Raw genomic sequence first — 17,992 nt, forward strand, 5'->3', positions numbered from 1 at the left:
AATAAATGTTCATCTTTTGTTCTGATGACTCAACCAGGAGAATTTCACCTACATTCAAGCTTCAAACGATCACCCCCGTTGCCAGACACCTACCATGATCTATGAAGAACAAATTAACTCTCTCACTTACAGCTCAGTAATGACTCATTGTCATCAACTTTGGACACAGCACGACATTGTTATATCACCACCCAAAGTCTTCATGTAGACACCAAAGACCTTTTATTTTCTTTTAACCATGAGGGTGATCTTCCCCTAACCTCCATCAACCTTAACCACACAGTTTTAGATGCTTAAACATATCAATACCTAACCATAGATCATGGCTGATCAGATATCAGTCAGTCTGGAAGGCACCAACAAACAACAATGTTTGGTTTACAGATGGTGTGGGGAGTTGGTGAATACTTACTATCTTAAGAAGTTCTATTGGTATAATGAGATATGTTATATAGTGAGAGCTACTGTATCAACAGGACAACTCACACTAGTTCATTGCACTACATATTGTTTATATTCATATATTCTAATTTGTGGTATTTTTTACCTGAAGTGTTGCATAATGCCATGAATGTGTCCAGTTTTCATACAGGTGGCCCTGTGGGAGTTAAAGTCCTAACCCTGTCAGCACTAATGGCATGCTGTTGGAGCTCAGTGTTGCTTTATACACAGGACTATGTATGGACTCCCTCTCCACGCACACACACTGCTGCCGCCACCACCACCACATCTCCTACATTCAAAAACATACTGTGCTTCTATTTTGGTTCAACGTGACTACAGTTTGGCTGATATGCTGATACGGAGCCGAGCTGAAAGCTGAGACTGTATCCGTATCTCACTTTAGCTGCCGTATTCAAAAATACAAGAGATTGCCGGATCTGATTACTGTGTCTGTGTGTGTGTTTGTGTATGTGCGAGTATGACAGAGGGAGCGGGGGTGGGGGGGTGGGCAGAAGTTGGTATATGTGTGTCTATGCAAGAGAGGGAGATAAGAATGGAGCCAAACCAGAGGGCAGGTGTGTAAGGTAATAAGACTAAATCAATTCATACTGAGAGGGAGAAGGAGGAGAGGAAGAGAGAGGAGAGGAGGGTATGAGAGAGGGATGAGTGGTGGAAGAAAAATAATTACAGGCAAAGATGAAAGTGTAATGTCGAGCTCTTTCTGCTCTCACACATCACCCAACATCTTCCCTAGTCCTTAAAGGGATTTCAAAACTGAAACAAAACTCTTCTTCATTGGTGCCTTCAGGGACCATGTAGGGAGAAGAGGATTCTCTGGATTCATATTGCAAGACTTCAGAGCAAAGAACAGCAAGGCTTGCATCTTTACGCCAACGTGTACATGCCTGGCAGTGTACAGATATGAATTTGTGCGTTGCATGACAATGCGCGTTCATTTGAGTGTGTGTGTGTGTGTGTGTGAGAAAGAGAGAGAACAAATACCCAAGTAATATATTTATAGATCAAAATAATGGCAGCTTTTCAAGAAGCGACAGGAGACCTTGGCAGGCAGCAGTGAAAATGTGACCCATCACAGATAAAAAAGCTCCTGTCAAAACACACTTTTGTGCTGTTATTTTTTTCATGTGCAGAGGCTAACGAGTATCAGGGCTATAAAATGATGTGCTTAATCTTCTGTTTTCAAAACACAAATGCACTTGTCAAAATCTAGCGATCTACATGCCCGATATTCAAGTGTCTTCTGAATTAGAAGCAGAAGGAACTGGGAGGAACATTTTCGTGACTCGGGGATTTTTGACGTGTTGAATAAAGGACAAGATAAGAGCTCAAACAATTGGATGATTTATCAATTAGGTAATAAACATCAAATTAATCAACAATAATCTTTTATAATTGCTTAATTGTTTGGGTCATTTATCAAGTAAAATAGTCAAACATTCACTGAGAGTTAGAGAAAAGAGTAATACCAGTCTCGTGTCTGTACGTAAAGTATGAAGCTAGACTCCTGTTGACCCACAAACAGTTATAGCACTTAACTCCCCAAAAGACCACAACTTATTGTTTTTACATTTCTGCTTCAAATCTTTATGCTAAGCTAAGCTAATTATCTTCTGGCACCAGATTTATTCATAACAAACAGATGTGAGAGTGGCATCAATTTTCTTATCTAAATCTCAGGCAAGAAACCAAATAATAAGCATATTTCCCATTGTGTTTAACTATTTCTGTTAAACCTAGCTACTTATCTACTTGTATTGCTTGAAATACAACCTATTGCACTGCACAGGGGAAGGTGTGGTCAACAGAGCAAACAGTGGAGCAAGGAAAAAAAGGTTTAAAATGGAGAGGATGATGCTCAGGCTGTGGGTGAAGGGCACACAGGGGGAAATTGGATTCTTATCCCTCATAAAAGAGTAAAGGAAAAAGTGTAGAGAGTAAAAAAGAGCTGTTTTCACAGGAAAAAGGTTTCTATGTGTTTCATGTAACAATGAATAGGCAGCATGTCTTTCTGTGGATACTCCTGTAAACATTTTCAACCAGCCATTTAGTGTGCCATAAGACCAAATGTTGGACAGTCTCAGCATTTATAATTTATTCTATGGTCCCACTTGAGGGTCTTTTTGGCCCAATTATGACAAGTCCAGTTGTATAGTAACAACTTGAGCACACTGTGGGCCAGATGTTCTGAGACTCTGGTGGCAATTTTTTAGGCACTCTGGCCCAGAAACAAGCAAGACTGATATTGAACAAGCTTGGAAGGTGAAAACACCTTTTCTGTTATTTCTGAGACATTTTGGTGGTGACATGCAAATAAAAAGCAGTTGAAATACCTGAAAGCTCCCACATTTGCAAGTGACTGTTTTTGTGCACTAATGGCTCTATAATTGAACACATCTTAGAAAAATTTCTTCACTTAAATTCATCTCCTCGCTGTCATAAACATGATTGTGTCATGCAGTTTGCAGCCTCAATACAAACTAAAATGCAGTGTTCGGTACGACTGTTCACAAGTCACGATCATAACTTTTTTTTTTTACATATATTAAAAACAATATAAAAAGAAATAAAGAGACAGTGTGTTGGATACAATCAAATTAGGCATGGTGCTACACTACTTTGTAATAGCAGGCAGAACATGGTCTTCCATCTGTTGTGTTCCTGCATTGAAGCCCAAAGAAGTGCTAAAAATAACAAAGAAATTTAATTATTGTAACATTTGAAATGACATGAGGAGAAAAAAATAAGGGAGGGATAATAATTTCATTGTGTAAAACTGCATGTCTAAGGTTTCTTCTCATTAAATCTCACCAATTTAAAGTGAGATCTTATTTCTTGGTGTGATAAAGGCCTAAAGCTTCTCTCCTGTTGCCTAAAGTAAACACCAGCATGTTATCATGCTAATCAGCACTAGATGCACTTTGTGTCAAAAGTATTTTGAAAGTCATATGAGGTTTGTTCATTGTACACTGGGATGAGTTCCTGGAATGATTAATAGTTAATTTGCACAAGAACAAAAAGATCTGCATCACTACAGTTTCTGGGTTGTATCGGCTGCCAGGACGGGGACGTATCCGACAGCATCCAGTTTCTTCTTGTGTCAACGGCCATGGATGGATGGAGTCAAGGTTCAAAATTAGACCTTTGGTCCTTGTGTGAACTGAAACCTCTGAACCTGAGGAGGAATCTGTATTGACCAAGTGACGGTAAATCTTTAGTAGATAAATCAATAAAGGTCACACACCATATTGGCCAGTAACTTCTGCAGACAATAACATTTGGTCTTGGCCTGTTCCCAGTAACTTTGTCACTTCCTGGCTACCATCCACTCCATCTGACTGCGAGCCAATCACATCAAAGCAAAAGCTCAATATCAAATGGGGGACTTTTGAAAGATGGAGACGAAAACAAAAGAAACAGCTGAAGGCATCAGCAGGATACTTCCAGTAGCCTAACTAGCTTGTCTTGGATTATAATGCTTTCAGTGATGAAGTACTTCACATAACTGTCCTTGAAAGATCAGTACAACTCTACAGCAAAGAGAAATACATGAGATAAAACTTGTTAATCAACTGTTTCTTTCTTCTTTTACCTTTACTCAGTTTTTATACAGCAGCGCCTTATTACTGTCATCTGAGCAATCATTTTAAAAATGTAATAAGATGATGAAAATAAAACCATTCCTTCAATATATGTTATATGATTATTACAGTTCTACTATCACAGAAATTTCTCTCAAATTATTTAATGTATGAGTCTGTGACCCAGCAAAAGACTTCCACCAGTTCTATTCAAAATGTCTGTCTGGAGAAATATCAGATAATGAAGAGGACACAGCTCAGTGGAGGAAAAGACGGCACGTCATTTTCAATAGTCAGTTCCTACCGAAATGTATCCATTGTAACATTTTCTAATAAAATCTCATAACGCAACATTGTCAAACCCGCGCTATGGTCTGTAAGATGAGATAAGATAGAACAGTGAGCGTGACTGCTTCACAAAAATAGCGCAGAGGATTGGGAATGCAGTCCACAGGAAGCTTTGATTGCGTAGTTGGCGTGCTTGTCCCCACAGTTACAAATTTTGGGTCCGCGCAGATCTTCGTGGATGTGGGGGGAGGATGAAATTTCTGTCACATGGACCCTCACAGCTGTGTAGATGGGATGGGCTTATCATAAGTCTGTTTCCCTGTTAATTCACGTTTGTCTTACAATCACCAAAACCCAAACATATCCTTAATGCTAAAAAGCTGTTTTCTGCTACGCTAAACCTAGGGTATCTCAATATCTTTCCAGTCTAGCTTTGTAAAGAGCATCACGGCCCCTAGTGGCCGCTAATGGATTTATTTACTTATTTAGCTTAGTGGTCCTTAGCAGGTCAGCCAAAATGTTAATTTTGGCTTTGATAGGCTCTGAGGCCTGTCAGACTACAGCACTTACACACATTATTTGCTTCACTGTCACAAAGTCAACACCCAGCATATCTGGCTCTCTCCACTGCCTGCCATCTATGGTCATTACTGATAACTCTGCAGTGTTAAACGACCCATTCTTCCATTCATCATGTGTTCATCCATACATCTTGGGTATCTATCCATCATCGATCCGTCCTCTCTTGTTATCATGTGCCCCTCCCCTGTTTCCCCAACTCATCTTCCCCAGCCCTCTCTCCAATTTATTCATCCAAATCTCGATCCCTCCATCCCAATATTGATCCACTCGTAGACATTCATCTATCCTCCATCTAAGAATATATCTATCCAACCATCCATTCTTCCCTTCCTCCCTTGGCTCCTTATCCCAGTCGAAGGGCTTCTACAGCAAGACTTAACACGCTCCACTACCTCTGCTGTCCCTGCACGTGAACGCACGCACACACACATTCACACACATATAAAGGCACTCCCAACAGGATGCAGACGCAAAGACACACAGACATCGTTTTCACAGCTCCCTGAGCAACTCAAATGGCCCGGGAGAGACTGTGCAGAGCAGCGAAAGAGAGAATAAAAGAGAGAGCGAGCCTGAGAGAAAGATTGAGAGACACAGAGAGAAAAATTACAAGGCAACAAGGGCAACAATGATACAGAAAGAGAAAAATATGGTGGAACAGAGTAAGAAACCAAAGAAAAGAAAGATGGTGAATAGAATAAAACAAGACATAAGAGAAATTTACAAGTTTCTAACCATGTTTATGCAGCTGTAGACAATATGATAAACTTTATAGACTGTCCAAGAAGATGTTTTATCAGGAGTAAGTTTACTGCAGATGGGAGGATTGTTACATTGTTAGTAGAAATGGAATTTGTTTCTGTTGGAAACAGCAAGAAAAACAGCAGAATGAAATTTTATCACTGCTCCCACCTGAGAAGCTTGTAACTCACTTTTCTTGCTTTTTCAGCTAAATATAAAGTGTTGATAACTTTATACTCCTTTCTGTGCTGAGCAACTTTCTCAGCCCCCGCCCACCCCCAAAATCCATCCAAAACTCAACAAAACATCAGCGTCATTCTGAAAATACTGTTGTTTTCTCTCCAGATAGGAGGGGCTCATCTGACACCAGTCATATCTCCATCTCATAATTATGTGTAATGAAGCTCGAGGCATTGCTTTGCAGTCACTCGCCATTATAATTCAAGCACTCCTTTGATGTAATAAGATCAAAACGACTGCGCAGGCGGAATATCAGGATTCACGGCAACAACAACAATAGCAACAACTACATCAACAGGATATGAGTTCTCAGAGAACAATAGAGGAGTGTTTCACCTTGAGGGGTAAATAACAATACAGGAGCAGCAAGCAACGGAAAGTCAGCACCACAACAGTCTGAAGTGAATTAAAATAAAACATAAAGAAAAGCAAGTGTCTGTCGGCGTGTCTGTCCGTCCACCTCCTATTTCAGACTGCCTGTCTACCTGTGTGTAAATATTGAGGCAGCGCTATTTGGCCAAACACCATCTCAGCTCATCCATCAGCAGTGGTCATGCACAAGGTCAGCTTCCATCGCCGTCAATACACATCTTAGCAGCTCAGCAGACACACACGCTCTGTGATATCGCTCGCTCAAATCCAGTACATGACCTTTTGTTGCATGTCACCGCCTCACTTTTCCTCTCACTCTCTGCTGCTGAGTGTCGATACCACACCGACAGCGACTTTCAAAAGATGGGGTCAGGACTTGGGGAATATGATGCAGGAAGATTGAAATTGGCCACCGGATTGCTCTAAAGAAACAAGTCTGTTCGAATGTATCTGGCTGCAGTAGCTCAGTCAGTGTGCCCTCCACAGCTGCAGTTTGAGATGAAAGGTTTTGGAGAGTTTTTGGGGATGTAATGAAGATTACTTTGAAAATTTAGATCTATGAAAACACTCACTAATGACATGAATTCAAGAGGGCTTTGAAGCATGAGATGTTGCCAAGTGCAATTTTTTATTGTTTGTTATTCCTCACACTCTCCAAGACCACTCAAACCAATGTGTTTGCTGCTTCATACATTGCCCCTGTGTGTCTTGCATCACAGATAAAATTGCCCTCTCTGCAAAGGATAAACTTCCTGCAAGTGAAATGCAGAATCATGGGAGGCAGCTAGACACTAATGACTTGAGATTTTTGAGGAGGTATTTTGGGCAAGTCCCATTCATTTTCCGCTAATAAACATTAATTCTGTGATGGACAAAATGAAAGTTTGGCTGATCTCTGTTTAACGTGCTCTCTGCAGCTGGTGTCTGTATCCAGTCAAAGACTCTCTGTGATGAAAAGACACATCACTTTGTTAACAACACTGCATGACCACAAGTGTTGAGTGCACTGTATTTTTTGTAGTTTTGCCACAGAAAACTGTAGTGTTTTGGCCCTCTTAGCCAACAAAGGGTGATTGAACTACTTTAGTTACTTGAAAATGTTGAAGTGTAATCCTAACAAGATAACGTAATAAAAGAGTTTCTAATCTGCTAAGTGGATTCAGTAACAGATTTGTCTTGGATAAAATGCGATTGAACCTGATCCCTAACTGTGATGAGTTCAAATGTCTTCAGTGAACGAGGCCTATAATATCACTCTGTTGAGATTAATGATGTCAGTTTGCCACTGTAATTTGCACCATTGACTGTTTTCTTCCTCCACAGTAATGGCCAAGGCTTATGGATATTGTAGCATTTAGAACGATCGGCTTTGCCAAACATGAAAAGAATTCAAACTGATGGCCATCAGGGAGACGTGTACGTTTTCTTGTTGAATGATTGAGGATATTCTTAATAGATAAATCTGGAGTGGGAAAATATTTTCAGAACAAGCTGCTTCTCCAACTTGTAACTCAAAAGCAGAGATTGTAAAATCTGTGGTTTGAAAGCAGGTCTGGACAAAGTCAAATATAAAATGCCTGGCCTGCCCGACACCAAAACCTTGTCTATGTAAACTAATTAAGTATTTCATTCACACTATTTCATGATAACTGACAATATTTGCTGCTGGATAACATTGGGTACTACAGTCCTGTGTTGTGCCATAGAGTTGCAACAGTGGTCTATACAGTGGATGTGATTTCACACTGTGTGTGTCAGTATCACTGAGACTATAGAACAAATAATCCAACTGTGTAAGGGTTCAATTTAAAGCCTCCAGTGAGCTGTGGAAGAATATAGATTGAGTCAGCTTTTCCAACTCAAATAAAAAGATTTCACTTTTTACTGATTCCACTTTTCCACAGTTCCACAGACTGTTTTATGATGACAGTGTGAGTTGATACTGTATCATGGTTTTGCACTCTTTCTGTGAGCCTCTGAATGCTTTTACAAGACATGCCACAATCTCAGTTGGGAGAAAAACTCATGTTGTTTTTACAATAAAAACATCTAGGGTGGGAAATTGGAGTTTATAAGAAAGCTTTCCAAAGAAAAAAAAAGTAGAACAGTGGTGTTGCAGTGAGTCTGGTGCTGGTGAATCAGTCTCGTGGAAACAGATCACATCTAAAAGTTCTTCAGCTTTGCACCCAATGAGGACATTTTCTTTCTTTAGTATGCTCTATCTCTTAGCATGCTGGTGTTAGCTCAAAGCTACGCTGTGTCTATGTATAACCTCCCAGAACCACTACCATGGCTGTAGACACTTATTCTAGTACATTTAATCCTTTTGCCCTGAGATCCAAGGAAACCACGCTGACAACTGTCAAACCACAACTGGTTTCATGAAATTTCATAAAATCTGTTTTGTTGTTTTAAAATGCAAATAACATGATACTAGGTGTTCATGTAAATAATTATCATTAAAAATTTGCATCCAATAAAGTAGTAGATATACATTTAGCTCTGAATGTGGATAGAAAGTCCAGGCACACGATTCAGCATTTAAGAAATGGCTAATGTAAGGAAAGCTTTGCATGATAAAATATACTGAATAACGGATATTAATGAAATACAGTCTAGGTAAGACAGGGGAGGGGTCTACAACTCTCAGTAGCACAAGTGACTAATTGACTTAAATATGACACCAGGAGCTAAGAGTAGATGCTCAAATACTTAGACAACTAGACACTTCCGTTACTCTATCTGAGCCATCAGAGATCAATTGGTGAGGGGTCACAGGAGAGACACCTTGTCATCAGGGAGCAGCAGTCAAACAGCCTGGCTGGGATTCTCTAACAGCCTTATATGCTCGACCCTTGAACACGTTCCAGCGTAAAAAAAAAAATACACCTCACTACACATTTTCCATTTCAAAAACTGGTATTTTTCCAAATCTTAATGTATGAAATAAAATGCAGAATTCTGTGCTGTTTGCTGACAGCTTTCTGATGGACCTCTTGGGCTGATGGATTTTTTTTCAGCACAACAAATATGGTATTACATTTACAATCAAACAGCATGAGCAGACCAGGCAAGATTTCCCATTCTACAGTATTATTAGCTCACTATTTATCATAGCTCCAGACATTCCAGATGTAAAAACGTTTCATCCTTGTCAGCTCCAGTTAAATTAGACATGATATAGAAAAAACACCCAGGTTGGGGCCCATCAAAAAATATTTTGTTTTATCTAGTTTTTAATGGAACATAGAAGCCAGCTGATGCAAAGAAACTTTTGGATTTGCAGAGAGATGATTTTGATCATGCCAACATTTCATACCACCCCAGAGATGACTATTCACTAGGGGTGTAACGATTCAATCAACTCAGGATTCAGTACAATACTCGATACAGGGCTCACGATTTGGTACAGTCACAATAGATCTAAGGATATATGAAGAAAGAATGAAAACAAACTAAGATCTTAGAATTCTTATTTATTTCTTCTTAGTGTAAACTGGCAAAAATAAAATCACTCATCTCAAATCTCTTGTTGCCACAAAACCCAGTTTCTTACAGTGTTTTCCTTATTGTAAACTAAGTTCCAGTTCAAATGTAAAAATAAAATCTTTCTTGCAGTTATTCTCTTATTCTGCAAATTACAGTGCAAAAAAAAGTATACCAATTCAGGCCATAATATAAGTATTTATCCCCTGGTACAATTACATTTCCATTTAATTACAACCGATATTCTTTTTGAATGGAGTGAGTATTAGTGTAACTATGGTATTTTAGAGTGTTGCGTTGTGGATTGTTAGCCTAATTAGGTTGCTAAGCCAGCAACTGTTGTCTGTGTATGGTGAGTTTTTCCAGAGGAAATCAGCTCTAAAAACCTTTGGTTAATTCAGTTTAACCTGCAGGAGTCTGTGAAGCTGCTGTAACATGTAACAGGTAATAAATTAATGAGTGAAAACAAGTTCACAGCGTCTCCTGAAGCAGCCAGGCGCCGTTACATTATCAGAGGCTGTGCAAAAATGAGAAAATAGGACTCCAAACCTTTTCAAGTCTTTTTTTACCGATGTTATTTCGTATGGCGCACAATGTGATCACTCACAGAAGTGTAAAGGATTACTTAAGGGCACAGCACGTGCTTCATCAGTCACATCGTGATGCAGTTTTTAGCATCACGATTTCTGAATTGTAATGTGCAAGGTGTATCGTTACACCCCTACTATTCACCATGACAACAGACCTGTTTATGGACATTTATGTGTAGTGTAGTGCTGTCAACAGCAGTGTGAAGCTATACTTGTCCTGTCACTTAGACTTTTTTTTAGCACAGGCATTGATTTGGTGTGTAAAACATAACTGTATCATTTGTGAGAGCATAAGAATATAATGAATAAGATAAATAGCAAAGAAAATAAGAAAAATAAGAATAGCTAAGAAAGAAGTTTTTTTTTGTTGTCTGAGTATAGAAACAGAAGTCTGACTTAGAAATAAAAATATCGTACTTACAGAGTCGATCATTGTTGACTACATGAATGACAAACTGTAAGCTATAGAATGTGTTAATGTTTTTAAACTGCATGACAAAGAGAACAGAGAACAAATGAACTGATGGTGAAATCGAACAGTGAGTAATCATAGCTAGCAACTATAAAAGGTATGAAAACGTCACGCTTAAGATTTCTCCACATTTTTGTTCCAAAACAAAAAACTGAAAGATTGAAAGTGTAAGAAAAGCATTAAACAACTGTTTATCTGCTCTATCGTAAGCCTCCAACATTAGCATGCGCAGTTACTCAGCTTACTACCTACAATAATAACCTATCATGACCTCCTGAGGCAAGGGGAATGTCATTAATAAAGGACACGTTGCTCCAAAAATCACAACAAATTTTGGGTGGTAAATCTTCCACATATATTGCAAACTGTATGGGAATGCCTTGACAAAGCCAGCATATTTTAAGACTTATTGACAGTTGAAAGGTAGAAAAGTACAATACTCCTTATTCACCAATAAAAACCCTAACAATATGAATGCAGCTTGCGCTGATCTACAAGGTTCGAGGTCTGATGTTGGACTTATTTGCCACCATGAAACTACCTCAACAGGACCAGTAGGTGAAAGCTTGTTTTGTGCACAGACTCTATTGAACACACTGAATGAATTGCCAGTCAAGTCTGTGGCCAAGGTGCAATGGCTGCATTCCTCCGAGCAGAGAAAGAAATGGAGAGGAGGAGGAGACAGATAAAGAAATGAAAAAGACCAAAAAGACATACACAGAGAGACTGGGCATATATAATAAAAAGACAGCGACCAGGGGGTAGAGAGACTGACAAATTAGAGACTGCGAAAAAGAAGGAGCGACAGAAAATCTATAGACTCAGAGCTGAGATTGTGTGTGGCCCTTGTTGAAAACGGCATTGTACATAAAGGATAGCAAAGCCTTTTTATCTCACAGAGTTGTAGCGATGAAGAAGGAGGTCTGAAGATTAGGTTTGTTGCCAGAGTGCAGGAGCTGCATTCGCTTTCAACTCAAAATGCTCTCAAAGTGGATTTGCTTCGAAATGCTGAAAAAATGGCAGCGTGAGATGGATGCATATTGCAAAATAACTGTGACTGAATATCGCTAATAAAATGATATGGGAGTTGAGCAAAAATCAGTGGGAGAACCTTTTTGCAAAACTGCAGTATCTGAATGTAAATAGACTATTTATGCCACTTTGTAAACCAATTCAGCAGAAATTATTAAAGCAATGTCACCAGAAAAAGTTTATTTCATTTTAAGTTCTGGAAATTGATGTTTTGCTGATAATTTCTTGGTAAAAATAACTTAACTGTGCAACAAATCCAACACGCCAACAACCATTTATCTGTGATCCCCAACTTGAAATGCCTTATGGATAAGTATTGACTTCTGGGTTTGAATGGGTGCACTGTCACTGTTTTGCAATCAGGTAACACACACGGCACACACACGGAGATACCATTTCTGCATTCATGTCACAGCTTCCGCATGGTAAATTATTCATCATGTCCCTTAGTGGTGGAAATGTCACAGGAATATGCTGCCACAGACAGACAAACACTGGCTCTCAGATGCACCTATGGGTGCTGTACATGCCCAACCTTGTTGCATGTATACAATCGTTGTCTGGTACACCTGTACAAAGATTAGTATTTTCAACAATTTGACTTATGACTGATGTTTCTGGAAATTTGTTTTAGAATTACCAAAATGGTTTTTACCCCTCCAGCTACAACAATTCTCTGACAGTCTGTCTTACTCTTTGGTGTTTTATTTGTGCAAGATCAATTATATAACTACTCTGTTGGATTATGAATTATTGTCTCACTGTGATTGTGTACTACATTGAATTACAAGGCTGTAATTCTGCTCCATTCACTCTGTTCAATTAACTTACACACCAACATAATTAACATTCCATCAACATTAACACCCACCAACCGTCTGCACAGGCTCCTCTGAACCAGCCAATGATGTGAGGCCACCAGTTGCTGTCCTGTTACCTATCACGCCATTGGATGATTTAGTCATCATCTTTGACAGCAGCTGGTGGGTGTGCGGACTAATACAGCAACGAGGAACACAACCATCTCTATGGTAAGTGAGTCACCAGTGGCATATGTGTATCTACGAGTGTATGTGTGTGCGGGTGTGTGTGTGTGGGGGGGTGTATGCAAACGTGTTGGTAAAAACAACATCTGATCTGCTATGAACCTTTTGCTCTGTTCTGTTTTGTACCATCCAACTTTACAATCATCCTTGTGACACACTTTTTACAGTTTACATGTGTTTCATCTTTCTTATCATAACGTCACTGCTGCTGTTGGAAAAGTTTGTCAGTTGAACTGAAATAAATGGAATAATAAAGAAAGTGACCGTAGAAGTGACTCTTTGGCTTTCGTACTGTTTAAACAAACATGTGTTTACTAGTGAGTTTTAGAGTTGCAGATTCTGTTACCTTCGGACAGAGTCAGGCTAGCTGTTTCTCAATGTTTCCAGTCTTTATGCTAAGCTAAGCTAACCAGCTGTAGCTTCAAATTAACTGTAGCACACTTAAAAGACAGAGGTACTGATCCTTTCATCTTACTTTTGGCAAAGAAGCAAATAAGTGAATTTCTGGAAATGTCAACAAATTCCTTTAAATTTTTAATTTAATTAAATTTTTTAACAATATTTATTCTCATTTGGTCAACTTATGCCAAGGGTCAAATCTAAGAGATGCATCAATTTAGGATCACTCCTACAGCCTTTCAAGTATAGCTGTAACACTTGATTAATCAAAATGGTCAGTTGACAGAAAAGATATGGGCAACAATGATACGAGACTAAAATTGTTTTGTCATTTTTCAAACAAAAAGGCCAAACATTTTCTGCTCCCAGTCCCTCGATTGTAGGGATTTGCTTTCGATGGGCATTTGTAAGTACAGTCTGACATATTATTAGCTTATATGATTAATCGGTTAATTGAGAAAATAATATGCAGATTAATAGTTTTGAAAAATAAAGTCAGTGGTTGCAGCCCTACTTTCAAATTTCTAAAGAAATCTTCAAAGGGTCATGGGACAAACAAAAAAGAGAGTGTCCAAGTCTCAGTAGATTTATCACACTGAAATTAACCCACACCAACAGAAAAACAATTCTTTTAAATTGACTGGTGACCTTAAAATAAACTAATAAGCCTGGTAAACAGGACTACACTACATTTATTCTAATTTGGATCACGAGCTGGCATAATTTCACCTAGTGGGACTAATTATAAATGGTTCATGGTGACGTCAGCTGTGAAGTAGACATAAAGTATCTCCAACCTGGATCATTGATCTCTGCTCAGCTACAGTGACATCAGCTATCTCAGCAATTAACCTCACTAATGAAGCAGGAGAAAAACAGCTGTTAAGAGTTACACAAGATATCAGTTCCACTACATAAGACACACTGACCAGCACTGTTTTCTACTACTTTTAGGTTGAGGCTCACATTGTGAAAACAGTTACCTCTAACAGGGGGGTCTCCGGCAGAGTATCACAGGCTGTCTTTTCATTCGTGGTCAAATATGTTGCTTTAAACAACAAGGATTGTGGGCAGTGTGGTTATCTGTGATTAGCTGCAGCAATGACAGAACTAAAGCTTGTGTGAAAAACATCCTAATATCTGTACCAATTTGAGGAATTTATGCTTTTTGTGAAGAGAGGGATTTCACCATCAGGATGCTTGTTTCAACTATAACAGAGCTAACTGTGCATGGCCAAACTGTAACATACAGTAGTGTTAGACCTCCAGCTCAGCTAGCGGTGGTATCAGCTGGCTTAGCTATTACAACAGTTAGCAGAGCAAAACATGTTGTTGACTATGGCATAGCATTAGTTCCACCGCATTAAACACAATGACTATCACTGTGACAGCATCTCATTCATAAGCGCGCACACACACACACACACACACACACACACACACACACACACAAACGCTCCCTCTATTTCACCTACGGAAATGCACAGCAGCATCCCCATTTACAGCACAATGGCGTGTTTCATGCGTGTACAGCACATGTGGCGATCTCATTGGCATTCTACTGTAGACATGTTGACTTAAACAGCCGTCGTTCCTTTCCTGAGTGAAGAGATGTACAGCAATGTCCCATTTCACAGCACAATAGACCTTGCACAAGCGCACACTCAAACACAAAAAGGGTCATTCACATTAATATCCTACAGTAAATAAGATGGTTTTCATATATCTTTTGTACTGAATACAAACACACACGGGCATGCAAACACACACACAGGGTATAATGTCACTAACAGTGCCCTATTCAACATAACAATAGGCTTTCAGTCTGAACATACTTACTGTACATGACTCCATGAGCTGAGGATGCTTCTGCCTAACATTTATGCATCTGTGCACATGCATACACAGTCCCACTCTACTGAATATCACAAAACACCTTCTGTTTCTAAATAACTCCACCTTAAAATCACCTTACACTGCTAAAAACCATCAGACAGTGAGGCTTAAAGAAATTCAGGATATATTTTGAGATGATTGGTACCACTTTGCTTAAACCTCTCTCCTCTGCTTCTACTTGAGGCAGTGATTTCCCTCATTTCCCAGTGAAACCTCCAGAGAATCCTGCTTGGACTCATGGCTCTGCTGTAGCTGTTGGTCTTGCTGATACAACTTTCAGTAAAAATGCTCCTTAGGTTTTACATGCATTTAAGATGAGGAGCTTTGTTGTGATCACAGAAGCAATCAGCAACATACCATTCTTTGTATGGTATGGTTTATTAAAGCTGCACTAATTAAAAATTTTATGTGAATTATCGGTCAAATTACTGTGTGTAACATAAAACATGTTGCTCACAGTGACAAACCCACAGATATTTATCACCCAACTCCGAAACTCCCTCCAAATCTACCAATCATGTTAGCATCTTTCAGATCATTGTTTTGGTTTTAGGGCCCGTAGCGTTTGTTTTGGTTCACTCTAACCTCTTATCAAAGTAGCAAAGTTCTGATAAATTTGCTGTTCTCTGCCTACCCAGCACCAGTCGACAGAAAGACAAGATTAGCGACTAGCCAGTGAACATGGTGAAGCATTTAGCTGTTGAAAAGCCTAATACTTCTTCCCTAGAGATTGGTGGAGACCAAAAACAAAGCTAAAAGGAGCCAAAAATATTGGAGTTACATTTCTACACTGACCAAGAACATGACTATAAATGGATGAAAATGTTCTGTAAATAGGCAATTGTTTGCTAACATGTTTGGATATCAACTTTATGAGGCCATAACATGTCAGTGCTATGTTTGCAGCTTCCAAACAAAATCTACTAGTGCAGCTTTAAGTTTCTCTTCCTTTTTCTGTGATGAATTTCTTTCTGTATGATTGTTGAACGCTGAAGAAAAATGTTTCACACAAAAATATCTCTGCTCATAAAACCCACAGTACTACAGCTGTCCTTGAAATTTACTGACCTGACAGTAGATCACCATTTTTCTATAAGAGAGACAAGTGACTCGCCAATGTGCCATTTGCTGCTTCATATCATTGTTAGTGTTTTAATGTGGATTTTCCTGTAAGTATCAAGAATTTAGAGGACCTAACTAATGATAATTTGTGTTCCTTCTCACACATCCTCACATGCATGCACGCATACACACCTACAGACCCATCCCTCCCTCCCTGTTGTCTTGCCTGGCACCAGTGTTCATTGACACAGATGGTGATTGGAGAAAGAGAGATACAGAGACAGGCACAGAGAGAGAGAACGGCAGCAATTGATACCATGAGTTTACATTCATTTCTATTCCTCCAAGCCCCTTAACCCATACATTTTTATCCATAAATCACACGTATATGCTCCATACATCTATCTACCTGCCATCCATCCACCCATACCTCCTTTTTCACCTGTGTCTCCATTCATCACTCGCTGCCTCCATCTATCCATCAAGGCTCTTAGTACAGTCTTAGAGCTCCCACCAACAGTAATTCATCCATTCAATCCACCTATTCGTCAATCTGCCCCTCAACCCAGATCTTACCTTGTATCATGACCTTTTATACACCTATTAACTTCTGAAATCTGACCTCTCATTCATCCATCTCACTCCCCCCATCCATCCATCTATCCACCCATCCCCTCCTTCGTGTCTAGTCACCAGGGTAAAGATGTGTCTTTGCTTAGCCACCCCCTTACAGGATCAATTGCAATCTTAATACTCACCAGCTGCATGCCACAGATGAAGGCCAAGGTACACCTGCCACTACAGCACCCCATGGTGTCCTCCTCTTTCTCTCCTGTGATCCACGTGGTGAAGAAACTCTGGGTAACTCCCAAATCTCCAGCTGGACCTTCAAAACTCCCCCCACCCCAAAGAAAACCCCGGGAGGACCGTCTGGCTGGCTGGCTGGCTGGCAGCCCAGATAGAGGCGCTCACTGGCCGGGGCCTAAGAGAACAGAGCGCAGCCCCAGTACTCGCTGGAGCTCAGGGGAAATGAAAGACTACTACTTCATTCAAATGGAGGAGCTGCTGACAGGTTAACAGCCTGGAATGTGGTCCCCTGGATTTCCAACACACAGGGGGTCAGGGATCAAAGACGGAAGGTGGGTCTTTAGGGATGATTCAAGTCCACAAATTGTTCTTGGTGTATCCACAAAGGTCGGTTACGTGGACAAACCCTCTCCAAGCCTCTGCAACTGAAGCAGTTCAGCAGCTCAGATAAATCAGGTGGTGTGGTGCATTTTGATTGATTGGTCAAAACACTGAGTTAATTCAGATTTCTGATAATGTGGGTCTCAAACAAAACTACCTTGTCTTACAGTGGGACTCCTGCTTTAAACAAAGGTTACAGAGACTCTCCTGTTATGTCCACAAGGGGTCCACTTGTCCAGTCATCACCTTCTGGACTACGGAGTCCGGTCGACGATCACCTCGATAAGTAGCATCCTTGGCGCGGTCCTGCACAGTGGCCACTTGCTGAAAGACTGAAAATGGGCAGGGAGAGATTGAGAGATTAGACGGATACATTCACCAGATTAGATACTCTCTTGTTTAATAATCCGATTACGCGCCACTGATTGAAACAGCCTAATTTGTTTCAGGGTGGAGAAAATAAGTGAAAGTGGCCCCTGCCTCCTTTCATAGACCAGCTCCTCTCAGGGGAAGTCTTGTAGCGGCAACATCCCTCACTATTCATTCACACCGTAA

The 17,992-nt window shown here is 39.9% G+C and overlaps 1 protein-coding gene across 1 annotated transcript in view; it reads right to left on the reverse strand.

Annotated features, from left to right (window-relative positions):
- The window catches only part of nkain2 (sodium/potassium transporting ATPase interacting 2), a 72,414-nt gene extending 54,920 nt beyond the window's left edge, over positions 1–17,494 (reverse strand). Inside the window, exon 1 of the mRNA XM_018696149.2 lies at positions 17,008–17,494. Coding sequence (XP_018551665.1) covers positions 17,008–17,061 — 54 coding nt within the window. The 5' untranslated portion in view covers positions 17,062–17,494. The remainder of the gene's footprint in view (positions 1–17,007) is intronic.
- Between the last annotated feature and the right edge of the window lie 498 nt (positions 17,495–17,992).

This window comes from Lates calcarifer, linkage group LG7_1, assembly GCF_001640805.2.
Source record: "Lates calcarifer isolate ASB-BC8 linkage group LG7_1, TLL_Latcal_v3, whole genome shotgun sequence".
In the NCBI taxonomy this organism is placed as follows: Eukaryota; Metazoa; Chordata; class Actinopteri; family Centropomidae; genus Lates; species Lates calcarifer.